Source organism: Onychomys torridus, chromosome 16 (genome assembly GCF_903995425.1).
Source record: "Onychomys torridus chromosome 16, mOncTor1.1, whole genome shotgun sequence".
NCBI lineage: Eukaryota > Metazoa > Chordata > Mammalia > Rodentia > Cricetidae > Onychomys > Onychomys torridus.
In genome coordinates, this window is record NC_050458.1 from 54,119,910 (window position 1) to 54,147,697 (window position 27,788).

General features: G+C 54.3%; 1 protein-coding gene across 5 annotated transcripts; it reads right to left on the reverse strand.

The window, feature by feature from the left end:
• Positions 1-180: 180 nt before the first annotated feature.
• On the reverse strand, positions 181-27,060 carry Sbf1 (SET binding factor 1). 5 transcript variants are annotated; one of them, XM_036208822.1, is made up of 42 exons: positions 26,811-27,037; positions 19,640-19,725; positions 19,190-19,327; positions 18,854-19,012; positions 18,661-18,771; positions 18,302-18,325; positions 17,955-18,060; positions 17,697-17,829; positions 17,492-17,600; positions 17,302-17,415; positions 17,102-17,179; positions 16,623-16,736; positions 16,398-16,526; positions 16,218-16,316; positions 15,936-16,140; positions 15,741-15,853; positions 14,868-15,017; positions 14,464-14,532; positions 14,213-14,374; positions 13,865-14,133; positions 13,604-13,776; positions 13,449-13,522; positions 13,177-13,372; positions 12,844-12,971; positions 12,077-12,255; positions 11,832-11,968; positions 11,512-11,719; positions 10,992-11,188; positions 10,770-10,907; positions 8,069-8,146; positions 7,511-7,692; positions 7,251-7,430; positions 6,455-6,556; positions 6,029-6,214; positions 5,809-5,935; positions 5,603-5,733; positions 5,300-5,530; positions 2,083-2,190; positions 1,477-1,688; positions 926-1,013; positions 712-843; positions 181-624 (listed from the first exon to the last, which is right to left on the reverse strand). In XM_036208822.1, the coding sequence occupies exons 1-42, from the start codon at positions 26,863-26,865 to the stop codon at positions 526-528; spliced, it is 5,709 nt and encodes a 1,902-aa protein (XP_036064715.1). In that variant the 5' UTR covers positions 26,866-27,037; the 3' UTR covers positions 181-525. The 5 variants fall into 5 exon arrangements, with proteins under 5 accessions (XP_036064715.1, XP_036064716.1, XP_036064717.1 ...); XM_036208823.1 differs by lacking the exon at positions 18,302-18,325 and having other exon boundaries at positions 26,811-27,060; XM_036208824.1 differs by lacking the exon at positions 8,069-8,146.
• Positions 27,061-27,788: the final 728 nt, after the last annotated feature.

Below are 27,788 nucleotides of genomic sequence, written 5' to 3' on the forward strand. Positions count from 1 at the left end.
TCCCCTTCCTGCAGCAAAGCTGCTCATGACCACAGGATCTTGGAGGAAGATGGACTCAGGCTCCAGAGTGAAGTATACAAGAAAGATAGCCACTCTCTGCCCACTCAGCAAACCCCAAGGTTGAGACAGAGGAGCCCCTCTGGGCAGACCCATGACACACTGGCTGATGCAGGTACAGGAGTGTGTTCGTTAGTTCTCTCTTTATATAGACTCTGGTTCTAGAAACAACAGTACAGCCAGCCGGCCAGGGCCAGCACACTGATGGGCCGGGTGGGGTGGACTATTTACAAGCCCAATGCAGGGCTGTACCATGGCCTCGTCCCTAAACGGCTCAGCCATGACACCACAATAAGTTAGAGCTGGCCAGGTGGGGCGGGGCGGGGGCTGTACACACAAGTGCTGGGGGGCTCAGGGCCTCAAATACTGTCGAGGGCCGGGGCTGTAAACATGGCCGGGGCGGCCCTGCCCACCCCTAGTGGTCTGTAACGACTGGAAGCAGAGCAGCCCGGGCAGGGCCGGGGAGGGTCAGGCGTCCGACAGGCAGCTCTGGATCCGGTCCACCCACTGCTGGGCCGAGGGGACATCCTGGGCACAGAAGTTGTAAACGCGACGTGTTGTCTTCACCTGGGAAGAGCAAGTTACTGACTCCACGGACCCTACAACTCCAAGCCCCTTGCCCCAGGTGTTCCCCACCCTTTGGCAGAGGCTCACATCAAAGAAGGCCTTCTCATCAACAGTCTTAGGGGCACCTATGGTGGGTGTGCCAGGTGCCACAGCTTCCACCTCTGCCAGGTCAATGACACCCTTGCATTCTGTGTCCACTCGGTGGTCATAATAACGCAGCTGGGGTGAGGAGTAAGAGGCACAGAGTTAGGACAGGCCTACCTTCCATCTGCTTCCCTTGTCCCTGCCACTCATCACTCACCTGGTGCTTGGTCTTGTCTAGGACAAACCAACGGGCCTTCCAGGGCTTCATGAAGGCTCCTTTCTTGTACAGGGTGCCCTCATAGGACCTGCATTTGTACCAGAATTAGAGCCAAATTAACTGTCAGGTGGGGGACTACCTCTAGAAAGTAGATGATTGGTTGGTCTCTCTATAGTCAACATGTGAACACACTGGGTCCCAAACACCAGAACTTTAAGGGTGTTGGGAAAGCAGTCCCATGTGACATAAACACTCCCAAAGAAGAGGAACACTTAGTCAAATCTGGCGGCAACCAGAGTAAAATGCCCCAGGCTCAGTTTCATCGAGTGGCAGTCTCATGGTGCTCCTTAGCTCCATCTCAGCCCCGCCAGAGTCACCAGTTGGACAAGCCAAACCTCTCTTGATGTTGTCCTCTGCTCAGGCAGCTGTCATGGCTTCTACACGTTCTCCTCCTTAAACTAAAGCTCCCCAGAGAACCCAGCCCCACGACTCAGTCATGTGTGGCCATCCCCGTCCAGAAGTGGCTGTGCAGCAGGAGGAGCCTCTCACACCTGTTCTCACTCTCTGCTGTCTGGAACTGGCTGTACAGAGTGCTGGTGCTCCGCCGCGCAGCCTGCCGAGAGCTGGATGTGGTTGAGCCGCTGCTCTGATCACTGTCCAGGCTGAGGCTCAGAGTAGAGCCCACAGGCCCCTCCTGTAGATACACACCTAACGAGCGGCGGTGGTGAGGCACAGCTGACACCAGTAGTGAGCTAGAGGTACCCTGGAGGAAGCAGAAGGGAGGGGTTCTTCCTTTTTTGTGAACATAAAAACAGGTTATAATTGAAAAGTTCAGGGTTATTTTAAACAGTAAACTATTTTCTCTGTAGAAAATAGTATAAATGCTAACATTTCCCAATAAGCCCTTTTAAGCCAAATGATAGCTGAATTATACGTATAAATATTGATTAGATTCTGGGATACAGAAGAAACCTATCTGCATCTGTTCAGAGAGCTATGCTTTACTTAAGTTGTGTAAGTGGGCTTCCTATTCATCTTCCCCTTCACTGTTTGATTTACAGCAGACATTTGCAGAATCAAGGCCAGTCAGCCTCCATCTCCTGGCAACACATATACTTGGTGGTCCTCGGCCAGCCTTCCACCCCCACCCCACTCACACGCCCATCTTGCCGGCCCTCAAGGCGCTGCACAGCCTTCACCCGGTCCCAGGTGTCTTTCCAGCGTTCAGAAGGTCGGCCTAGCTCTGTCTCCAACCGTTGCAGCTCCTGGGGAGAATTGGTGAACAAAAAACATCCAAGAGCTGGAAAGATGGCTCGGCAGTTTAGAACACTTGTTCTTACAAAGGAGCTGGGTTTGATGCCCAGGATCCATATAGTGGTCACAATTATCTGTGCTTCCAGGGATCCGACACCCTCTTCTGACCTTTGTAGGTACCAGGCATATATATGGTATATATGGTATATATACATAGACATAAATGCAGGCAAAACACTCATACCCTAAATAATTTTTTCAATCTAAAAAATATTTAAGAACAAAACAACAGCAAAAACCTCCAGACTGGGAGGGCATGATGGCTTCCCAGTGAAGATGTTGGCCGCCAAGCCTGCCAACTGAAGTGCAGCCTTAGGACCCACATGATGGAATATGAGAACTGACTCCTGAAAGCAGACCTTTGACCTTCCACTCACACACATACACAGACATACTAAATAAGTAAATGTAGTTAAAATTTATATATATATATATATATATATATATGCCAGTGATGGCACATGCCTTTAATCCTAGTAATCAAGAGGCAGATACAGGCCAATCTCTGTGCGTTACAGGCTAGCCAGGGCTCTAAAGCAAGACCCTATTGCAAATGATAAAAATAAAAATGATATTATATAGTTTATGAGGATATGAATGAACACTGATTACAGTGTAAGTAATGCAGGCAAGAAAACAATGTAACGGTATCATAAAACTGAATGTAGTGTGTGGGTTTAATTAGTATTCTCTCAGTGGGGGCTGGAGTGTAAAAAGCTGCCGTATCTGAATTCTCAATTCAGAGAAAACACCCTTAACAACAATGGCATACGGGCTGGGTGTAGTGTAGTCATGGAAGAGCACTTGCTGCCCAGGCACCAAGTTCTGGACTCAGTGTCCAACACCACTAAATAACAGAAAGAAAGAGAAAGGAGGGCAAGCAGGGAGGCAAAACCAGGCCGTGTTTCCCATGTACTTCTACCTACCCGAGAGGCTAAAATAAAAATAGAAGGATCGCTTGAGCCCAGGAGTTCATGGCCAGCCTAGGAAAACACAGCAATACTCTCTCTTAAAAATAATTGAGAGTTGAGGTGGTAGTTCCCAAATATAATCCTAAAACTGGGGAGGCTGAAGAGAAGGATCAGAAGGGAGCTCAGGGCCCTCTTTAGCTACAAGACCTGTCTGAAAGAATCAAGGCAGCTGGGCACAGTGGCATTTGCCTTTAACCCCTACCTCAGAGGTCGAAGCAGAAGGATTACTGAGTTTGAAGCCAGCCTGGAATAAAGTGTGAGTTCCAGGTCAACTTGGGCTAGAGCCTGCCTCAAACCAACAAACCAAAACACCACCACCACACTTGAAAGACGCTAGGTAGGTAGGTAGATGATGATATAAATAGGCAGGCAAAGGGCACATGGCTCGGTGGCAGAGCATCTGCCATGTGTATACAAGGCACTAGAACTGATTCACTCCTCTACCCCACCACCACAAGGAAAGGAGGTGGAGGGACGTTTTCAGACCAATCAATCAAAGTTTGAGGAAACGTATGACCAGCAGACCTGTATTACAGGACATATCGCAAGTTTTTCGGACTGAAAGGAACTGGGATTAGACTAGATATACACAGAAAAAAAGTGATTACTAGAGACCAGATTGGAGTACACCTGTTCTCTCAACTATTGGGGAGGCTGAGGCAGGAGGATCTCAAATTGTACCCAGCTAGCATAACTTAGACCTTGTCTCAAAAAACAGAACAGAACAAAACAACCAACCCCATCAAGTGGCAGTTCTGCCTCAGTGGTAGAGCACCTGCCTAGCACATGTAAGGTCCTGAGTTCAATTCTCGGTACCGGAAAAGAAAAGACCCTGAGAATGGCAAAAAAAAGGGAAGCTTTTCTCTCATTTTAAACTTCTTTAAAACAAAGTTAACTAAGCAAAAGCAAAACACTATGTGCATTCATGCCAAAGAAAAACTAAGTGGCTGCAGTAACATCAGATGGAGCTGACAACAGAGATAAAGGATTCTTCTGATCTCTCCACTATCGTCCTCCATACCTTCATTCACAAAACGCACTGACTGTCTCCTCCCTCCCTCCCTCCCTCCCTCCCTCCCTCCCTCCCTCCCTCCCTCCCTCCCTCCTCTAGTAATAAGCCCCTTGGACCAGGTCCCTCTAAGATCCTGAGATGCTCAAATAATCTTGAAGGAAACTCAGCCAGCACAGAGGAGTGCACACCCTTCCTGCTTGGGACCTGAGGCCCACACCCTTCTGACTGCTCAGCCCCTGATGAACCAGTGAGGGAGGCCAGGCCACAGACAGGACCCTGTACACTGTCCCAGGTACCACACACCAACAAACTACCACAGCTCACTTGGCCCTGATTCCTGAGCAGATGTGCTCAGAAAAGATGGCAAGTGAGAGGTGATGGTGACGTCTAAGCTCCAGAGCTGGAACTCAGATGAGCTACTACTCACTGACGACTAAGCAGAGGTGGATGGTTCCTGAGAAACCCTGCCTGCACTGATGCCTGGGAGTTGCCTAAGTTACTTCAAGCAAGGTACCATAGGGTAGATGCAGTCTGTACCGCAAAGGTCCATGGGAAAGTAAGTTTGGTACCTGGGTAACAGAATAGGAAGTAATGCAATCTTAAGAGGTGGGGCCTGGTGGAAGGTCCTTGGGTCACAGAGAACTTGGGAGACTCTGCCATGATGTGACCCAGCCTAGAGACTTACCAGAAATGAGTACATGCCCTTGAGCCTCCAAAACTGCAAGCTAAATGCATTTCTCTACCTTGTAAGTTAGCCTATCTCCAGTATTTCCTCACAATGACTAAAGATGACTAATATACCAGGTCAAGGGACACACGTGCCAAGAGCAAAGGTCTTGAGAGTGTTTGACAAATGCTTTCTCATCACTACTATCTGCAAATATCTATTAGCATGGGACAGAGACCTAGGAACCACAACTACCCTAAGTAAGCAAGCAGTTCATATGGTAGTAGACAGAGTCAGAGCCACCCTAGTTCCCAAGGGACACACGCACCTATGCACAGGTAAGGTGGCCCTGGTGTCTCAACAAGTGGGAAGAGGAAAAAGACCAGGCCCTACTCTGGGGCAGCACACACCTCCAGCAGGCGTGAGATGGCGTCAGGCTGGACTCGAGGACGGCTGTCATAGCATGGCCATACCACACGGCGCCGGCTCTGGGGAGCAGCTCCATCAGGCCGTTCTTCTTCTGGAGGCTCAGGGGGCCCCTGGGCCAGCTCCCAGTCATACAGGGGGCCCTCAGCCAGCGTCTCCTCAGTGTAGAAATCCCACACTTTCAGATTGGACACATTGCTGTAGGGTCGCAGCACCTGGGAGCAAGTCTTGGGTTCAGAAGCTAGGCCATGCAGGGGCTGCTGCCCCAGCCGGACCCCATTCACTACCTCTGTGTCCTCGGGTGCATATGTGTAGTTGTAGAACATGGGGGTCCTCTTGCTCAGCCGGTCCACGTACTCCCACACAGACCTGCATGCCAGCTGGCCCCTGCGTTCACCCTTCTCCTCATACAGCAGCCCTACACAAGAGCAGCACTGAGCTCAGGCCCCTCCAGCCCAGAGAGTTGCCCCAGATCTCCTTCTTCCCTACATACCCAGCTCAATGCGCTCATAATCAGAGTCCAGCAGGAAGGTCCGAAAACGGCGGGATGCATGGTGGTAACCGAGGAACTTGAGGTAGAACTGACTGAATTCAAACTCCATGGGGAACTGCAAATGGACCTGCATGAAGTAGTGGGTCAGAGGTCAGGTTAGGGAAGAACCGTTCCAGCCTACCTCCACAGAAACCTGCCTACCTCAAGCCTACCTACCCACCTGGTGTACACAGTCCAGGAACTGCAGGAAGACAGGTGTGAAGCCGCTGCTCTGCCCAGCAAGGGTGTGGGCCCCACGGTGGCTGAAACGATGGCCAAAGGACAGCCACTCCTTCTCCACTAGCAGGCGGAAGCCCTCCAGAGTGCGGTAGAAGGGGTCCGAGAGGAGCTGCACCAAGGACACCACCTGCCAGCACCCCAGAGGTCAGGAGAGCATCTGAGGACCCCCCTGCCGGCACCCCGAGGTCAGGAGAGCATCTGAGGACCCCCCCCCCCCTGCCAGCACCCCAGAGGTCAGGAGAGCATCTGAGGACCCCCCCTGCCGGCACCCCGAGGTCAGGAGAGCATCTGAGGACCCCCCCGCCAGCACCCCAGAGGTCAGAAGAGCATCTGAGGACCCCAGCCCTTCCCTGCACCTGCCATGTACCTGAGTGGTGATGTCCCAGCCGTCCTCCAGGCTCACCAGGACAGAGGAGCCCGAGTCTAGCAGCTCCACGACCAGCACTGATATCTGCAGCAGCTTGTGTATCTGCAGGGACAGGCGACCCTTGGACACTACAGCCAGTCGGGTCCCAGAGCTCACACAGCCAGAGTCCTTCTAAGGCCGGCAGTCCCTCCAGCACTGGATGGACACGATCTGCTCTGCTCTGGTCATGTATGCGCTGTTCCTCCAGCCTGCCCACCCCTCCCCAAACCCCCGTGACGAGGAGGCAGATTCAGTAGTCCCTGTCCTTGCTGGGTGTGGTAGAAGATGCTGTAATCCCAGCACCTACGCGTACTGCCACAAACTCTAGGCCAGCCAGCACTGCACTGTGAGACCCTGTCCCAAAAAGAGAGTAAGTCCCTGCCCTTCAGGTGCCCAGCAGTCCCATCCCTAAGTGCTCTAGTTGTCACCGGGCACCAATGGCACAACACCCATTTCCATTCTCCAGAAAGGACAAAGCCGCAGAGGGCCCTGTCTACAAGCCAAATCCCACAGTGGAGATCAAGCCCCCCGACACACACACACACAGCAGACAGGCTCCAACATCCCTCTCATTGCTGCCCTGCCCAACTTCGAATAGGCCCAGACCATCAGCTGCCGCCCAGATGCTATGATACTACATAGGAAGTACACATCACCTCACCCTCCTCCCAGTACCCAACATATCAAACAAGAAAACTCAGACCTAGAGGCAGACCTAGCACCCAGATGGGCAGAGAGGCAGAGGCAGTGCAGAGACCTGAATCAGCCATTCTGAGTCCTCTAGTGAGCGCAGAAAGGAGGCGGGGCTGGGCTCAGTGGCAGGACAACCAGGTACACAGGCCTTCAGCAGTTTCTTGAAGCTGGCTTTCACCTGCCTTGCCTCAAACACCTCAATAGGCACCAGCTCCCACTGTTGCAGGGGATCTGGGCGCACACCCTGGAAGAAGGCCAATGAAAAGCTGTGAGCCAAACCTAGCCCCGTGCTCCCTGCCTGGCCCTGTGCCCTACCCCAGTTACCTTAAGCTGAGCTTTGTCACCAATGATGTAAAGGGCCGCCCGCTGTGGCCGGAGAAAGCCAGAATCGGGTGGAGCTCCATTGGTGTGGGGGGTGCTGAGGAGATCTCTGCTAGCTAGCCTAGAGCCCACATCGGCACCAAGTCCACTGCTGCGACCACTGGCTCGGACACTGCTCCACTTACCTGCAAAGGACACACCAAGTAAGCACGAGATTGAGGTCAGGGCACCACTTACCTGGGGCTGGCTGGGCCTGGCCTCCAGGGAGGGGACTGAGTTTCCAGGCAGGGCAGAGTGGTCGGCAGGCCATGAGAGGGAGCAGGGCTGGAACACACAGATGCTGAGGCACATGGGGAGGGGGTGTTACGTTAGTGTCTTATGTTAGTGTCTGGAGTGGGCTCAGGGGCTGGGCAGGTGAGTAACTAGGGCTAGGGAATCAGGTGTGCTAGTCTCTCACAGAGGGGGCGTTAGTGCTGGGTGTGGAGGGAGATATTAGTGCCCAAGACATACTCCTACTAGGGGCCATCAGTGGCAGGTAAGGGAAAAGCCCCAGTACGGTACCTCGGGACGCAGTCCATCTGGAGGCCGAGGCCGCCATAGGGTTGGACAGCGTGGTGACCCTGGCTCGGGGGCTGGGCACTGAGGGCATAGCAGAGAGAAGGCTCAGGTTTGGTCCCAGGCCTGGGTTGCCAGAGGCTCCCACCAAGTCCCACTCCCAGGGGTCAGCAACAGGATCGGCCCTTGTGTGTGCAGGCAAAGGTCCTTCCCACCAGGGGCAGCTAGGCATAGAGGCCTGTGATACTGGGAAGGGTCGGGCTTTCCAGTATGGGGCTCTTCTTCAAACAGCCCCAAGCAATCTTGTCTTCAGATTTTCCTAGACCCTCTTTCTTTTAGTTTAAGCCAGGGACTATCTGATGGACAATTCCTGACAGAAGTGTTCAACATACACCCAGAACAAAACACAAGAGGAACCTGAGGGCCTCTGCCCGGAGGAGACCTAGAGGCAACAGAAAGAAGAGGAAAGAAGGCCAAGGGATAGAAAGGCAATTCAACCCCAAACACAAGTGGGTCTGAGTCCCAGGACTGCATCAGCCACAGTTACAGCCTAGGACAATGTGGCAGTGTCTGGGAGGAGCCTGAGTCATATCTCAGGTTCCCTGACTAGGTAGAGGCCTCATGCAGTACACAGAAAAAATGTCTGGGGCAAAACAACATGACCCCATCCAATGCAAGGGTCACTAGGGCCAAGCTCTAGGCCAGTCTTCCACACCCTGATTTCTCTGACATTACAGATGGCATTCCCCAGCTTGCTGTGGACAGCATCAGACTACTTAGGTTGCAAGCTGGAAATCCAAGTAGGGCTGAGGGAAAGCAGACTCCTGATCATCACAGGACAGTCAGGACAGGTGGCCCTACACCTTGAATTCACAACACCAGAGGTAGCAACAGTAGCACTAGAGAAGGCTAGAGATGCTCAGGGGACTCAGGAAGGTGCAGGCTGATACTTTCTGAGGGGAGGATGCTGCCTGAAGGTGCCACTCAGAATTTCTGGAAGAAAAATCACACAGAAATCAGGTATTCTCAGGAAACTGCAACATGGGTCAATCTGGCTTATCTACCAGACTGGTATTGCCTAATGACCATGAGAGCCAACTTGCTGCCCTGAAGATCACTGACAAACTGGTAAGTACATATGAGAACCAAGGGTTCAACAGGGAGTAAAGAGGCCTGGGGTAGAGAGGCTACAGAGAGAGGGAAGAACAGACAGCTGCAGGCAAGAACAATAGACCTGGCCTGGTGTGGTGGCTCACACCTTTAAGCTCATCGCATGGGAAACAGAGACATGTGGATCTGTGAGTCTGAGGCCAGCCTGGTCTACAGAGTGATTTCCAGGACAGCCAGGGCTACACAGAGAAATGCTGTCTCGAAACAACAACAAAAAGAACAATAGACCTGGGTAGTCAGCTTACAGGAACCAGATAGACAACACAAACTTAAGGACCCTGGGCCATAAGATGGCTCTTTCTGTTCAAGGGAGGTGCTACCAGCCTAAAAAAGGCACCAGTCCCACTATGCTCTCAGAAGCTGATCCCAGAAGAGAAAACATAGCCCCACAACTTCAAGGTGGGGGAGAGACTGTGTGGGCCTGGCACACAGCACCACCTGTTAAGCAGACAAGATGGACTGGGGCAACTTACTTCCAAGTGATACTGTCACATTAGCTTGGTAAGATGACTCAAGAGCCTGGCAGATGCCACACCCAGTGCTGAGACAGAGTTCCAAGCACAAGGACCCAGCTTGACAAACACTGGGCTTGGCATGCAAGTTAGCGGCTAGAGTTGTACATCAAAGAATCAACTGCTAAGGACCCCAGCATCTACCAGGCAGGCCGTTGAGAATGCACCAGACAAGAGCAGTGCCCATACCCCACAGTTCACTCGCCAACCACCGCTGGACACAGGTCATCTGCCCCCATGGGGGCGTCAAGAGCACACACGTGGTATCACTCTTTAGAACTGCCACCTAGACAGCTGTGTAAACACGGTCAGCCCAAAGCTGGAGCTGGCAGCAAGTTCCAGGCAGCAAAAGAGGGGTTCAACCAGTACCAGAGGCACACACCTGATCTCTAGGCCACCTTCAGACAACAGACCCAGCTCATACCAACACAAGACACTGCACACAATCATGATAGCAGTTCTCAGGCAAGGAACTGTGGGTGCCTCACAAGCAGAGGTCAGCATGGGAAGAAGGTGGGCCCGGCACCCCGTTTAGTGTGTGCAGGGTGCTGTGGGGGGGACGACAAGGACATCGAGAGCAGGGCAGACAAGATCCAATTAGCCAGGACAGAAGAACATGAAGGCCACCTAGTGGGCAGAGTGAGAGCTGGAAGGGATAGGCGAGAGGCAGGATGAAAAATGTCCTGAGGGATGTGCCAAGGGCTTTAGGCCAGCAAACACAGCTAGGTATGGATGGAGCACCTGTCGGACCTAGAGACCTCTGGGAGATGTCCTGGTTTAAGGGAGGAGAGGAAATGGACAGGCTTTTGGTGAGAGGAGGGAGGGCCTCAGGACACTCACCTACCTGGTCTGGGCAGTATTCCTGCCCTGTCCCAGAACACGAAGAGAAGTCCCTCTTTGTCCCATACCCAACATCCACAATAAAGTCATTTCTGCCCCCTGCTGGTTAGCCCACCATGAATGCTGCCACAGCCTAAAGTCCTCTTTGCTCTACGGCTACCATTCACCCAAAAGCACCCTCTCACCATGGCCACCCATGTGGGCTGAGGAGAAGCTACTCAGTGTGTTTCGTCCTGAAGAGTCAGCATAACGGGGCATGGAGCTGACCACAGCCTGCAGGTACTTCTCTTGCTCCAGGCTGCTGGAATCTGCCTGGGTCTGGCCTGAGAAAGGAGAAGCTGGAGCTGAAGGAGGTGGAGATTGGACAAGCAGGGTAGGCAGACATAGGCAGAACAAAGGAGGAGTACCTGGAGAAGGGGTATTCTGGGCCTTGAAGAGACCAACAACACCCTTGCCATGCAGGCCCCCAGAGCGTAGCAACACAGCCTTGGAGCGCCCACTGCGCCAGCAGACCACAGGGAAGCGGTTTTGGCGGTAGCAGCGGGATACTCGCTGCAGGGCATTGTCCTGGATGCTCTGGGGAACAATCAGCAATCCCGGATAGCTGTAGGAGTTGGAGGTATCAGGAGGGCAGCTCTAAGGCCTTGCCCTTGCCTATCCACAGAGTAGGTAAGAAGAGCCAACAGGGTGAGCACAATGGAACAAACCCACGGCTCCCAGAATCTGGAGGCCAAAGGCACTTTATGCTTATCTGGGTGTCTCCACCAAACCTGCAGCCCAACCCTCTCTCCACCTCCTGCCCATGCTCCTTGTTTCTCCGGGATCCATGGCTAGGACCCATGGCAAGCAAGGAAGGTGTTCAAGTACCGCCTACCACCCTAGTCAGCCCTGGCAAAATCTTCTTGGCGTGTCCTGGCCAGCCCTCACCTGCGACATATGGCATACATGCGATTAACAGGAGAGATGCGAAAGGGCTCAGACTTGGCCCGGCTCAGGCTGCTGCTCAGGGTACCTAGTCCAAGGCGCTGGTAGTCACGGCAACATGCCCGCTCCACCAAGCTGCTCATGGTCATACGGTCAGAGGGCTTCAGGGCTGAGGACGGGGTCAGTGTGCTGGGCTCCAGCTCCTCTGACACTGCAAACAGTATAGTTGGGGACCATCTCTAAAGACCACCAACCCAGGCCCCAGCCTCCATGGGACCCATCCCTGAGAGAGAACACACAAATTTCCCTGACCCTGCTCCCACCTGAGATCTCGTCCTCCTGGTCCTCAGGGGGCGGCTGGCCCCGATGCTCCCAGCTAGGGGGGTTGTATTTCTTCCGAGTAACATACTGCCGCCCAATGGTCTTCTTAGCGTTCTTCACCAGGTTCCGGGACAGGGTTCTAGGTATAAAAGTCCAACAGAGCTGAGAGGACAGGAAGTCCAGGGAAGACTATGCTAGGTGTACAATAAGCACCTGGCTGCCCTGGCTCTGGGACCCAACTCCATACCTGAGTGAAGGGCCCTTGTCCTTGGCAACCCGTGGCGGCCGGCCGGGTGTGTGGGCTGAGCCAAGTGTGAAAGCGAAGGTGCCCCTGATGTCTGGTGGGTACCGAAGCTTGTGCAGCTGCTTACGGAAGAGCTCGGCACTGTCAGATCCCACCTCCTCGTCAAAGGCCATCTTCAGCAGCTGGGTCAGACAATTAAACCCTCAGGGCTCTAAGTGGCTACCAGGCTCCTCCCCAGTCAGATAGCATTCAGTTCACAGGCTCCCTTCTTATGGCATGCAACACCACAGAGGCAGGCAAACAGTGCCTTTGAAGAAAGGCACCATGGCCATGTAACTCAGGGTCCAATGTGTATAAACTGTAAATTTCAGTGGCTACTTGATGAGGTCTCAGCTTAGGCAGTACACTCAAAACTCGGACTCAAAAGGTCAATGCCCCAAGGATAAAGACAAATACACGGGGGCTGGAGAAATGGCTCAGGGGTTAAGAGCACTGGCTGCTCTTCCAAAGGTCCTGAGTTCAATTCCCAGCAACTGTCTGTAATGGTGCCCTCATCTGGCCTGCAGGCATACATGCAGGCAGAACACTGTATATGTAATAAATAAATCTTAAAAAAAAAAAAAAAAAAAGACAAATACACAGAGGCCACTATTTCAAAAGGTCAGAGGATACCAAGCTGAGAGCCAATGTGACAGCCCCAAGTCAACAACCCACTGGCAGGAACCTATTATAGAGCACAGACTAGCTGCAGCAGACGTGAGTTTACTGACCTGGAATGTGCAGGAACGAAGCTGCAGACCATCCTGCAGAAGCTGGTCCACAGGGGTCTGGACACTAATGCGCTTCTCCTTGGTCAATGCAGCCACGGGGAAGGAGCGGACCACCACTTGCTCCCCCACTTAAACAGGTCCAGCAGAGTGAAAGGGGAGAAGAAAAGGGCACATGTCTCAGGGTACCAGATATGGAAGTCTTGGGTGGGTAGGGAAGGAGTGTCATGGGCCTATCTCCTAGAGGGCTTTGATTCTTTGAGAAAAGGGAAGGGCAAAGAAAGTCTTATCTACTCCAAGAGCTGGGGAGGCACAGAAAAAAGTCCAGAGGCTTACCCAGGGGGTCAGTAGGCATCCCCGTGAAGATGACGCGGTATGTGGTAAGGAAGACAGCACCCTCGGCTGGGAGTAGTGCAGGGCCCCCTCCACTGCCTCCCACACCCTCCTCACGCCCATCTGGCAGCAGGTACACTCGAAGACCATCTAAGACACACTCCTCACCAGGCAACAGGCGTGGCCTTAGCAGCTTGGGCTGTTCAGCAAACAGAGCAGAAACTTAGAGCACAGCCCAGTCCTCAGGTACCCACAGCTTGTCAGCCACCATTTACCTTCTGTATGGGGGGCAGCCTCTTGCTCTCACGGTGCACAGCCTCCAGGGTCTCAATGTGCATCTGGACAATGTCTAGGGGAGAGCAGGTCTCATACTCTGGGCCCCTGCAGCCACCATACCTGAGGAGAACTCCCCTGCCCAGGACCACCATACCTGGCACCATGACATGCAGTCCCTTGAGATGGTCACTGGTGACCCCACTCTCTGTGCAGACCTTGTCCACAAAGCGGTTGATGAAGCGGACCACGGCCCCAGCCACATCACACGTCTCTGCATCTTCAAAGCCGCTCTCTGTGTCGTAGCTCTCAGCCACACTGCCCGCCATGCTGGGCCAGGAGGGGGGGTGTGGGCACCAGCACCACCACACCCCCGCCACACAGCTACCCCTGGCCCAGCCCTCACCCCCGCCCCCACCTGTTGGTGACCAGGCTGTTGCTGGCACTCTCCAGGTCTCCTAACCCTGCCCGTTCCCGCAGCAGCCGGCTCTTGCTGCTGTCCAGAGGCAGCAGAAGGTAGCTCATGCGGTTGGCATAGTGGATGGCCTGGCTGAACACAGTGCTCTCCTCCTTCTGGACCAGCTCCTGCTGCTTCTCCTGGCTTAAGGTTGGCCATAGACGCCGCTGCTCTGAAGCCACATCCAGGGCAGAACGTTCATCATCCTGAGACTGTGCTTCCCCAACCTCCTGTCATGGCACCGCGAGAGTAAGCCGGGACTAAGGTACCTGCCCCCAACCCGGCTCAGGCCCAAGAAGTCCTGCACACCTGGGAGGAGCTCACACGATCATCAGAAGGCTCCAAGTAGAGGGCCCGGATATGGGTCTGCACGTCCCCATAGAACATGGCCTCCCAGAACTGCGGTGTGCTCCACACTACATGCTCCTGCACACAGCTGTACGCAAACTGTGTCACCCCTGGGCTCAGCTTCTACAGGAAGGAAGGTGGAAAGGTCATGAGCACACAGGCAAGCATAGACTAGAGAGGAGACCTCGTCCCACCACCCTCCTGACACTCACCCGGCAAAAAGCTGTGACCAGGGGCAGCAGTGCAGCGGCAATGCCATGCTCATCCAGGGAAGTACAATCCTGTGAGCAGAGCAGCAGTGACAGGGCGCCCTCTCGGAGAGCATCCAGACCCAATCCCATCTCTCTGGCCATCACAGGCCAGTGTCTCCCACCACTGCCACCTGGGACTGTTGCCTCGGGTTTCAAAGTCAGTTCCAACAAGGGCTCCCTTCAGCTCCCCCTTGTCCACAGACTGTGGACCTCCCCAACCCCATCACATGGGAGAGACCCCTGCACCCCCTTCACTCTCACCCCATGATCACAGCCTCTCCTAACTGCCAGAGTCTCGGGGACACTAGAGAACCCATGTCTACCCACCCACGTGACATCTCTGGTAAGACGCAGGCTGGCCTCACCTGCAGACAGCAATTCATCATGCGGACGACAAAGTCGAACTGCTGGTGGTCCAGAACCGCACGGTTCTGCTGCACATGCAGGTGAAGCTCATGGGCCAGGCAGCGACGGGCAGCTCGCCCCTTCAGGGCCCTGAGCACAGCTGGAAGCAACTGGAGGCAGAGACAAGGGGAAATGTACAACAGAAGGCAGCATGGGGTAGATCCTCACCCAGCGTCAAAGTGGAGACGGCCAAGCCCGGGCTCCAAGCACAGCAAAGCCCAAAAGCCGATGTTAAGTCAGGTGTGCTCAGGCTCTGGTTTTCACTGACCAGTACAGACTAAAGCCTCCAGCGGACCCAGCAGCTCCACAGGTGACAGTTGAGAGGACAGAGACACAAGGCATGCACGGTGCTGGCTCCCAAGCAAGTGTGGCTGAGTGCTCTGGAGGGAGCCCCACAGCAACACCACCCACTGTCATTCAAACCCCAGAGGGGTTCGCCAACACAGTGAGGGGCAGAATGGCACACAAGAAGATTATGAAGGCACCAAGCCAGGCGGGTGGCTCATGCCGCCATCCCAACACTGAGGGGGCCGGACAGAGTAATGGCAAAGCCCACTTGGCTTAGATAGTGAGCTCCAGGCCAGCCTGGGCTGTGAAGACTGGGTCTGAAAAACTCCCCCAACAAACAAACACTCCAAAAGTCCATGGTATGGACAGGTCTACAGTGTATATAGTGTGTACACTACACTGCTGTCCACTCAGACAAAGGAGCATCCTCCTATCCACCCAGCCACTGCACAGGCTCAGCATTTAGCACACTAGAACAAAGAATCAAGTCTCTGAAGAGCTGCTGCCCCAAGCCCAGATTAGAGATTCCACCTGACAAGGCTCACCTTCTTTGCTTCAAGCATTTTCCCTTCAAACACATAGGAGATGCAATTCCGCACTACCTCCAGGCGACGTGCACTGTTGATATGAGGCCCACTGCACCGCTCTAGTATGGCCGCTAAAGAGACAGGACATGCTCATTTTAACTCCTGGCCTTGTACCCATCCTAAACCAGCTTGTCTCCCCTTCAAGTTACATACTCATGGGGGGCCCTGAAGGCACAGTGGTCTTCCTCTCAGCTTTGACAGCTGGGGGTGCACCCTGCATCTTGGCTGCAGCCTGGTCCACAATCCACTGAACTGTGCCCTCATCTAGCCGGGGGAATGGCCGGTGAGTCCGCCGCAGGTGACTGGCCTCACCTGGCCTCTGCACTTTGTGCATTGCCACAGCTGGGTATGGGTTTTCCTGAGGGAACACAGGCAGGCATTGGCTAGCGGGCCAGGACCAAAGTGGCAGCATGCCCTCCATGTCACCCACCATACATTCTTATAAAGTTGCTCCGCTAGTTCCTGGACGTGGCGCAGGACCCGGTGGGGATGGTTCTCGTCCGCACGCATCCGCGCTACTTCGTGAGCCACCAGCTAAGGACAGGAGGTAAGATGATGAGGGTCAGCTGAGCGGGTTGGGGAGGGACAGGCAGACAGGCAAGGGCAGGGCTGTACCTCATCAAACAGATCTGTGGAACGGTAAGGGACCCCTCGCTCTGATACAAAGCCTGCAAAGGCCATGCCCTCCAACACCTTCATCAGGAAGTCATCCTCCACCAGCCCACGCTGGCCTAAGAATGCTGCCTGGGAGAACACCGAGAAATTAGCTCGTCATGGATCCACGGAGCCGGAGCCAGCCCCAGCCCCAGCCCCAGCCCCAGCCCCAGCCCCAGCGCCTACCTTATGGAAACGAATGACGGGTTCTGGGTGGATGCGCACGATGTGCAGGCACCAGCGGTAACCTTGCAATAGTTGAGCAAAGAGCCGCAAAAAGACAGCACGAAGCTCCTTGTCCTGAGAGAACAAGTCAATTAAGGTATTGCTCCATTCAAGTATCTCTCTCTATCCCCATTCACAGCCAGGCACAGGGTTTCCCAGGCACCCCTGCTGCCCCCCTTGCCTCTCCCTACAGTGCAGTCAAGTGAGTCCTACAAGTGCTGAACAGTAGCTCCTGTCCATGGCCCCAACTGGCTCACTGTACTGACTCAGACACAATCATCACACCTAACTATCTGTATAGCTCCTCCGTTCCTAGGCTCCTTCCTGCCTAGGTTACAGAAACCTGAGGTCAGCTTGGAGGTAAGCCGAGTGTCTGAGTACCATCAGCTTGGCCATTAGAGGCACTGGAATCTCTGTATCAAAGCAGCAGTGACCCTCACCTGCATCTTCAGGGAGGAAGCAGATGTTGTAGGGGGTGGGAAGGCAAGGTCAGCCAACTCCAGCTCGGGATCCAGGACCTGTGGAAGCAGACAGGAGCAGAGACAACTGCATGGTGACCTCAGGCTCTGGGTTCCCTGACTGTCAGGTGATGGCTCCCACAAGCCCAAGGCTCCAGCCCCACCCTGGCCCCAACCCTCACCATGCTCAGAACACTGTGGGTCTGGCTTTGTAGTGGCTCTGGCAGGGGTGGAATGTGCACACACTCAGGGACAGTCACCGTCCCTCCATCGAGATCAGCAACAATCACGTCCAGCTGTGCACCAAAGGGAGCAAGTGGTGAGAGATCAGCAAGCCTAGGCAGTGATGCAGACACAAAGCCCAGCCCTTACCAGCTCCTGAGTCTCTGCCTGGAAGGCTGCATTGACCCCGATGATGAAAGGCGTGGGAGTGCTGAGGACTTCCAGCAGCTGTGCTGGCAGGATGGGCACATAGGTGAAGCTGCAACAGACCCAGAAGACACTGTAAGCCCCAGAGGACAGAGGGGCAGACCGAGGGCCCGGGGAGGCCAGGAAGAAGGGCTAGGCAGAAAAGCACCTGTATCTGAGAGGGAACAGCAGTGCCAAGAGGCCCCTGCAAGCATCTGCAAGACGTTGGTAGCTCCTGGACAAGAAGAGGACTTTGTGCTCAGTAAGGGCAGCACAGAACAAAGACAGCACATTGGTGATGCCTGAAGAAAGAAGACAGGGTTGGTGAGGGCCAGAGGCCCTGCTCCAGGACACAGGGAGCACCCTCACCTCTGACCGCTGGTCCCAGAACAGGAAATTGGGGGTGGGGTATAAGAGGCAGTCTCACCCAGCTGACGGAAGAGTAGGGCCACACTGCAGCGGCTGACAGGCAGTGAGTCTACCAGTGGAGTCTGAATGACCTGCCGGTCACCAGCCCCCAAAGAGATGGTTCTCTGTAGAAAGAAAATGACCAGAGCTTAGGGTGTGGGCAGCTGGTGTCAGCTCTGAGCACCTGGCCCCAGGTAAGCTGACAGGTCTTGAGATGGGACTGGCTTTGACGGCTGGAGGGAAAGGTCACGCCCTGCTCTTCCGGCTGAGCAGTGCTGCGGAGAAAACTCAAGGTGGTGGTGGGGGGGTGCCTCTGATCTGACTGGGGCAGGGCCTGAGTGGGCAGAAGAAACAAAGAATCCATACCGCTCCTTCCTCAACAGAGTCCAGCTGCACAGGACAGACAGACAGAGAGACACCATTAGACACAAGGCACAGAGTAAGAAACAGGAGGATAGTGGACAACAGCATCCAGAGACAGACACACACCCCTTGATCAAGAGGACAGAGACTGAAAAGGCAGGCCCAAAGGTAAAGGTACGAAGCCAAGTAAGTAGACAGGGCTAAGAGGAGCCGACAGACACAGCACCAGCAGAAGGGAGTGTCTAAGGCCTTGGGTTATGTGCTCGGCCAGGCAGGGATATGAGTGCCCAACAGGCACCCACCCCCACCTCCTATGACCGTATCAGGGGGCCTGTAGCCACCCAGCTGTCTCCAAGACCTACCTGAGATCCCCCAGCCAAAGGGACAGTACACGTGAGCAGGTTCCCAATCACATTCTCGAGGCATACATTCAGGCCCTCCACATGGATAGCATAGATGAGACCAAGGCTATTCTGCAACAACCAGATAGGAATAGTGGTACAGCTGACAGGGATACCCCACGTACTGCCTTGCCGCTATGGTGGCCCTCCTCACCCTGAACACTTCCGTGTGGTCCAGTCGAGACACCAGCACCAGAGTCTTTGGAGCAAAAAGCTGCCCCGGCTGGGCTGGTGCTGTGGACGACAGCCGGGCCTGGCCTCCTTCATCTGCCTCTTCCTCCTTCTCTGTGGTATCTTCATTGCACACCACTTCCTGCAGACAGAAACCCATCCTCCTGGTTCTCAATCGAGTCATTCCATGAGCCCAAGTGGAAGACAGAGGTGACTCAGATCCAGCCTTCCCCAACAGAAGCATAACCCCAGAGGTAGAGCAAGCTGGCCATGGATCAAGGCTCAGCTTCACATGTTGCACACCAGAGCTTAAACTGACCTGTGTGGACTCCACTGGCTCCCAGAAGGTCAAGCAGGCACAGTAGTGCCTCTCAGAGTTGATGTCGGTAAGGACAGCCACAAAAAAAGTTGGTGGATTCCTCTCGGGACATAGCTGCCACCCACTGGGCTGGCAAAACTACAGGGAGGGATCAGCAGTTAGTGTCTGCACCCACACCTACAATAAGAATTACCCCCTTTCCCTCACCACCTGCCCTCAAGCATCTGCCCTGCCAGGACCTGGAGCTGCAGGGTATACAAAGCACCTTTTTATTACCCAGGGAACACCTTAACCTCCTAGCCTTAGTCCTCTGGAAGGAGGGCTCTGGCCTTACCATCTAGGGTGAAGCCTACAAGGGACACAGTGACATGAGCAAGACAGCCTGCCTGTCAGGACAGTTGCCCACCCCCAGTGGACCTGACACCCCCTATGCTAGGCCTCCACACTCACCAGCTCAATGCCCTGGGGGAAAGGGTTGTCCTCCCAGTCCTTCTCCGGGAAGCGCTGCAGGATCTGGCCCTGGCCTTCCCCACTCCCTGAGAACAAGAGCAGGTGGTCAGAGTGCCCTCCCAATTACCATCCCCACCCCCGACTGACCCCTCTTACTGTCAAGACTGGCCCAGGATGGCAACAGCTCCCTCTCATCTGGCACCAGGTCAGCCTAGGCTCCCAGATCTACCATTCTCTAAACATACTTCTGCACAGATAGGCCACCATAAGGAAGATGGAGAAGGCCTCAGACCTCTCCTCCCACCTGCCAGCCCAGCCTAATCTTTCACTGTATAGGATCCTCTCAGGGGGGAGCAGAGTACTTGTAGCTAACTCAACATCTTCCCTGACTGCCAACCTGCAGCTTTAGCCCTCAACCCCTTGCCAGACAGTGGGCATGTCTGGATATACGCTGGGTACCTTGGTGGTCCCTGTCACCTGTCTGCCCTGGGCCCATGCCTGTGTGGAATTCAAGCCTCAGCTTCTCTTACACAGGTGGAAACACCAACCATAACTCCAAATTGCTACCTATCCACAGAGCACAAGTTCCTCCCAGAGCACATGTCTCAGAAGTCAAGAGTTTAGCAGGGACCTGCCCCTTTGAACGCTGGAGCTCCCAGGCCCCTGTCTGTACCAGCAAGGAAAGTACTTCTAAGTATAGTCTATGTAGGTGGAGTGAAGGTCCCTGCCTGGGGCTCACTCCTAAACTACCAAATCAGGAGGCAAAGTGGTGGTAACAATGATGACATATGATGACGACTTCATTGGCCTCATATACTCATGGAAGATGGAACATGGCATGGCAGTGGTTCTCAACCTTCATAATGTTGCAACCCTTTGTTATGGTGTTCCACGTTATGGTGAACCCCCAACCATAAAATGATTTCATTGCTACTTCATAACTGTAATTTTGCTGCTGTTATGAATCAGGATGGAAATATGTAATATGCAGGATATCTGATATGTGATCCCCAAAGGGGTCGAAACCTATAGGTTGAGAACTGCTGTGGTATGGCAAGAAAGACAGGTGTCCTCACTTTTGCCTCTCACATAAACAACTTCAAGATCCCCAGGGCACAGTGCTCTCCCATCCTTTACAGGGACCAGACTCAATGCTGACGACACTCCCACCAGTAGAAGCAGCAGAAGCAGGTCGTGAGGGGAGGGTGTTCAACATAAAAGTCTTTTCATGCTGGGCGGTGGTGGCACACGCCTTTAATCCCAGCACTCGGGAGGCAGAGGCAGGCAGATCTCTGTGAGTTCGAGGCCAGCCTGGTCTACACAGCTAGTTCCAGGACAGCCAAAGCTACACAAAGAAACCCTGTCTCAAAAAAAAAAAGAAAAGAAGTCTTTTCATGGGTCTTCCCCACCTTAGCCTAAGTCCCAGAATACTTCAGTGTGCAATGGGACTGCTAGAATATGGCCTCACATCCACCCAACCTACACTTAGACACAGTTGTGCTGAACACACAAGCTCAAGACAACAGGACACAATCCCCAGGTCCCCTAAAAGCAAAAGAACTCAGCTGCAACCATGGGAGATCACCCATCCCTCTAGACCCATGGAGGAAATATCAAGGATGTGAATACTACGAAGGTTGCTGCTAAGCTGGAGGTGGTGGGGTGCAGGGGCCTATTATGACTCAGAAAACCTCAGCTTCCTGCTCCCCTCCTCCTACCACCAACACCCTGCAGGCGACAGGCAACAGACAAGGAAGGGACAGGTGTCTGCTGGTGTCATGCCTACCTACACACACCCACGCACCTGTCCCACCAAGACAAAACCCCCAGGGGGTCCCTCAGGTCCCACCCTCAACAGGCCTGGGCAGTGCATGCACAAAGACATGATCATGTACACACATGCATGCACACACATACACACACAAGCACACACACATGCGCACACACAAACTACTCCCCCAGTTGTGGCTCCTCCCCCCACCCACTCAAGCAAGAGCCTCCTTGTGCTCGGCCCTAAACCACCATCTGGGCCCAGCCCTGGCTGGCACCCAGGGCTCACCCAGTTCTTGCCACGAGGCAGCAGGCGGAGGAAGGAAGGGGGGTGTGCAGACAGGGAGAGCAACCTCTGCTCTGCAGCCTTCCCAAGGCCACAAGGGCTAGTAGCCTTCTGAGGGTTGTTTTTAGCAGCCTCTCCTCCTAGGGGAATGGGCACAGGATGGTCATCATCCATTGCCAGCATCTCTCATCCTGTGAAATCTTAATTCCCACTTCCCACTAGTCTTCAATTCTTCTGAGGGTTCTACACTCTAAAGAGATCCTTTCCTGAGACTTCCAACTACCTCATAAGGGTAGATGGGTAGATAGCCTAGTGGTCATCTCTCTTGAGCACCTTCTCTGTACCTTCAACAGCCCAGGATCTGACCATCAGGTCTCAGTCTAGTGCCTCCTCCTCTAAGAAGCTTGCTATCCACTCTCAACCTAAATCGGGGGGCCTGTAGCAGGACCCTGAAGCCTTCCCTCCAACAAGTATAGCCCGTCTCCGGGCAACTGGTGTACCTGTCAGTAGCCTGACCAGACAACAAGGTCCTGTGCATGGCACAGACTACAGCCTAATTAGGGCTTGTTGAACTCATGTAGTCAGCTATATGACCATCCTCCCCACACCCAGCCCAAGCCAACCCCACAAACAAACAGGTGCCTCAGTCAGAAGTGCAGAACTACTTCCGGAGCCCTGAGGCACAGCAGGCCCTCCCAACAGGACTGTGAAGAAGACTTGTAACTCTCTCCTTTGGCTTCTCTGAGACCCCAGACTGCTGGCTTGCGTTTAGGTGAGGAGTTTTACCATGCTCCTCTATGTCCGTCATCCACTAAAACCTTTTGGCAACAAGAGTAACCTTCAATGGCTATACTTGACCCACCAAAGTACTGCCCACTTTGGGTAGAGAAGAGAACGAGCACCCTCCCTCGCTAACCCACCAGTGCTGGGACTAATCCCAACACTACAGCCAGACACTGCAAAGCAGTGCTCTTTGGGAAGCCTATGGTGGATAGACACCAAGGCCCACTGAAGCAGAGATGGGAAGTCCCTCACCACCCTTGAACCCACAGGCTGGGTAGGCCCATACTAGGAAAATACATTGGGATTCCTGTACTCAAAGCACCTCAGCAAGAGCTTCCTCCAGCAACCAGGGCCATGCAGGCTGGGGGCCTGAGTGGCAGAACACAGACCATGTATTCTGTCATCTGCTGGCAGCACCCCATCACCAGTGCCAGGCTCCGATGCTTGGAGGGCCAGCCGTGGACAGTATGCACTGTGGGAAGGCAAAGAATGAACGGCAGCTTCTCCTGACCCACCGCACACCTCACCACATGCGCTGGACAGCACCAGGTAGCTGCTGTCTCTAAGGAGCCCCCGCTCTAGGAAAAGGGAACAAAAGAATACTACCTTCCTGCTTTCTCACAATCAGACTTCAAGATGAAGACAATGCCCTAGGTGAGCTGCAGCAGAGGACCTGTGCAAAGGGAGCCTACAGCTTTTCCAGTTCTCCTCTCTGACCTGTCCCCAATCCAGAAACAGACCACAGAAGCTTTAATCCACCTCAGCAAAACCGTGGACCCTTAAACTCCCGGGGTGGGGGGCTGGGAGGGAACTGCAGCCATCCCAAACAGCCCCAACCTGATCCAGAGGGAGGGCAGGGCCATGGGTGGGGACAACAGATGGAGCCCAAGAATGTGGCCACCTCATTATCATCAGGACTGAAGGAGGCCAGGTCATGGAACAGAAGTCCTTTTCTCGGATGATGGAGATCTAGCTCTTCCTCCCCAGCAGTAGGAGGAGGGTACCTGCCAGGCTTAGGCCAGGTAAAGTGTCTGATAACTGAGCACTGGCCAAGCTACAACAATTAACTGACCACTTTTGGGAGCTGGGCAAGGGGTCTTAAGCTAAGCTGTCTGGTCCTCATCCTAAGAAAGGTGTCTAGTTCAGTGATAAGACAAGGCACACACAGGGTGTTCCCTGACTCACCTGGTGAGGGGCCTATGCTGTGCCAGCTGGCATCCTCTACACTTTAGAGTCTAAAGTGGAAGGGTCACACAGCCCAGCCATTTACTGTCTGTAACCTTGTCTACTTTCCCTGAGAGGTCACCAACTGTAACAATTAGCAACCAGGACGCTACCTCAGGTAAGACTCTGGACCCAACCTAGACAGCTTAAAAAGGCATCCAGCACCCAGGTCCTATACCTAGCAGCTCCAAAGAAAAAGTTCTGCTTCAGAACAAACATAAGGTACCCTCTCCCTCATACTCCTCACCCTAAAAGACCCTGCATCCCCGCCCCAATGTCCTAGGGCAGCCAGTACAGCGGGTCCTTCCCCTTCTTCAGAGGCACCCGCCTAGCAATGTGCACACACCGGCTACCCAGCCCGTCCTGTGCTGTAGCTTTGATTGTGAGTGCTCCTGACAGCAGCCTCGTAGCAGCGTAGATGAACGGGACTCATCCCATGTCAAGATGAGGAAGCGGGCAGACAGAGCACAAGCCTGGCCTAAGTAGTAACAGAGTGACAAAGAGGGACAACTGACGTAGCAGGCTCTCTTTGAACCCACCAACCAGCTCCTAAATCACAACACAGAGGCTTTTTGTTAGTTAGGAATGCTCATACTCACCTTCTGCTCATCCCACCAGCGCTTGTAACTTAAATCAACCTGTTCATCTACGTTTCGCCTCGGTGCTTTTCACCTCTCTTTCTTTCTCTGTGTCCTAGCCATGTCTGGCTGATGGCTGCCTGGCTGGCTGGCCCTGGGCCTCCCCCCCTCCCCAGGTTCCTCCTCCTATTTAGTCTCTCTGCCCGCCAGCCCCATATATCCCTCTACTGCCTTGCTACTGGCCATTCAGCTTTTTATTAGACCAATCAGGTGCTATAGGCAGGGAAAGCAACACATCTTGACACGTTAAACAAATGCAGCATAAACAAATGCGACACATCTTTACATAGTTAAAGTAATATTCCACAACAAACTAATTTTCAGTGTGCTCCTCAGCTTTGAGTCTTTAGCTCCCGGTGCACATACCCCTTACCTTTTTTTTGTTTTGGAGTTGAGGATCGAACCCAGGGCCTTGTGCTTGCTAGGCAAGTGCTCTACCACTGAGCTAAATCCCCAACCCCAATACCCCTTATCTTTAGCCCACCCAGTGACCCAATTCTGGACTGATTCCTCAAAGAAATGCCTCGAGGCTGCATGGTTAGCCAGCAACTCGTCGATTGTGACCCTAGAAGGCAACACTTAGAGGGTCACACTCCATGGCCTTCTGGTTCCACAATGAGGGGTAATTTGAGAATTACTCCTTCACATCATTTAGGACAAGTAGCCACCTTTGGCCTCAGCCTTCTATTCTGTTCTGCTCAGAGGTCAGAGGTGCCTATCTCTTGTGTAGCTCTATCAGCAAGTCCACATGTATCACAGCAGGCTTCTCGCGGAGACCACCTACACCTCCTTATGTCACCCTCAACTTTCAACACCCTCCCCCCCACACACACACACACACCTATCCGAGCTGGTCTCTGCCTCACGGGACATTTTTCAAACTGTTCTCACCACCAACCAAGTCCATTTTGTTCCTCCAGCCCTGGCCCCGCACCCAGCCCTAGACCCCTCAGAGTAAAGTAGCCCTCAGCCAGCTTTGTTCTCTGATTCTCTAGCAGCACCCCAGTTCCAGAGGGAGCCTCGCTGACCTTCACATGTGCCTTGGAGGCCAGGCTCTCCCTCTGTGAGCCAGCACAACACTGGTGGTAAGCCTCCTGCTCGAACAGGACAGGGAGATGAAGACAGTGTGGTCTCTGCTTTTGAGAACTCCCTCTCTGGAGAGAAAGACAGATGCTCACGACTGAGTGCCAAGAGATACAGACTTGAATACATGAGGACAGAGAGAAGGAGGTGCTCAGTGAGAGGGTACTGAAGAGGGGCTCCAGAGAAAGATGATGGTGACGAAGTTTTCCCGGTGGGTCTGGGGTCCAGCATGTGGACATTAAACAAAGGGATAGTCCTACTGAAGACTCAGCAAGAAGAAAGGCAAAGAGCAAAGTTTAGGTCCTAAATGGTGACAGTGACTGAGAAGCAGCAGGGTAACTGTGTGGAGGAGATGATGGTAGAAGAACATGGTAGGAGGCATGACCTCTAGGAACTGAGGGCTCCTAGTCTGGCCACACAGCTGTTCCTAAAATACTGCCCCTCTACAGGTGGAAGCTGACAGCTAGACTGCAAGTCCCCAGTCTCTGTCCCAGAACCGCACTCAAGTTCTCTGTGCCCGATTCTACTCTAAAGACAGGGGCAACAGCAAGGCAACCTCAGTGGGCTACTGGGAGGAATGAGATCATACACACAAAGGGTTGTGCAGGGCCTGGCACACTGACGATTCTAGCCAACACCCCAACACTGTTGTCTCCATGGCTGTTGCTGATGTCACTGTCAGGCTCCGTTTTCTCCTACCCCCTGGGCTGAAGGGCTCTCAGACACAGGTGCTAACCCCAGAGCAGGGCCTCCTAGACATGAGCACCAATCACCACACTGATCCCCCACGGAGGGCCTCGCTTGCAGGCTTGGACAGCAGGGCGAGCACCAGGAATGCTCTTCTCCAAGTCTGACACTTTCTTCTGAAGTCCAGCTCAACCACCACCTATCCATTTAGCAGCTTCTGAACCCCTCCCCTTCCACTGCACCCCACCAAGCGTGCTTGAGGTTTCAGAACGAGCACTGGGTCAGAGAAGCTGGAAAACCAACGTTCCGCCCCCCTCTGTGAAATTCCCAGATACAGCCAGCGGCAGTCGGCCAAGGCGGGTGCGCCCATCCCACCCAACTTGGAATCGGGGAGACTGAACTGCAGCAGGGCCCTCCCACCTCCCCGCGCTGGGGCACACGCGCCTGCCCACCTCGGGAGACCGATGCAGGTGCCCAGGTGTGGGAGGACGGCCCTTACACGGGCCAAACAGTCTGGGGTCCTCGCGAGCTACCCCGGACGCCACGGTGGCCAATAACCCCGGAGGCCTCCGTTCGCGGGCCCGGAGAGCTCAGCCCCAAGTTCTAACACTGCCTCCGGCCGGGTGTTTTCAGCCTCGAGTCCTCAGTCCCAGTCCCTCAGACCCCAGCTCGTCCCTGGGCGCTCAGCCTCGGCACTCACCGCGCGGGTGCGGCCCGAACGCCACCAGCACGAAGTAGTCCGCGAGCCGCGCCATGGCAAGGGGCGCAGGCGGGCTCCACGGCTCGAGGATTCGATGGCGGCGCGCTCATGGCCCGGCGCTGGCCCTAAGCTGCACACTTGGGACACCCCCGGCCCGCTCCTCTGCAGCGCCGCTGGCCAGGGCTTCCGCCGCCATCTTCCCAGCCAGCCGGCCCGCCCGGGCGCTCCGTGCGCCTGCGCAGTTCTGCCCCTCCCGTGTAGGCGGGGCCCTGTACAACACGCTTCCATTGGTTCACCCGGCGTGGGGCGGGTCCCGAGAGCGCTGCTCCGCCCACTACTTCACGCTCAAGGACCAGCTCAACCCTTTGGGCGGGTGAAGCCGACGGCGGCCGGGGCGGGTCAGCTACCCTGATCCCGCAGCCGTCGTTGCGACCTGAGACACGGGTCAGGACCAGGGCATGTTTCCTCGTCCAGACTGAAGCCCCGGGATGAAGAGAGGCCTGGAACTCACCCTTAGGAGAGCCTAATCCCGAGGGCCAGGGGCGTGGTCCCCAGGCTCCGGCTCACTCTGGCTGAAGTAAGCCAGTGGAAACCGGCCTTGTCCAGCTAGTCTCCCAAACTAGAGGTTCAGGTTGGGGGACCAGGGATTCGCCTCAAACGCTGCAAGGGAAAGACTTCACTTTTGGGTGGGTGGGATGTTCAATACCTGCATTAAAAAACAACAACAACAACATTTGCAGCATGTCCCAGCGTGGGTCACCTTTCTGGCAGGTCAGACCACCCTGGAGGTCAGAGAGTTAGCCAGACCTCTAGCAGTGACACAGAAATGGGTAACGGCCGGACCCTGTAGGAGAGGCAAAGTCTTTGGCCAGGGAGGTCCAAGGGGAGGGCGGGGCTTGTGCAGATGAATTTAGTTTCTGTGGGAACTGAAAGACAAGTTACCTACTAGCATCCTGTTTCCTCCACCTGCAGGATCTG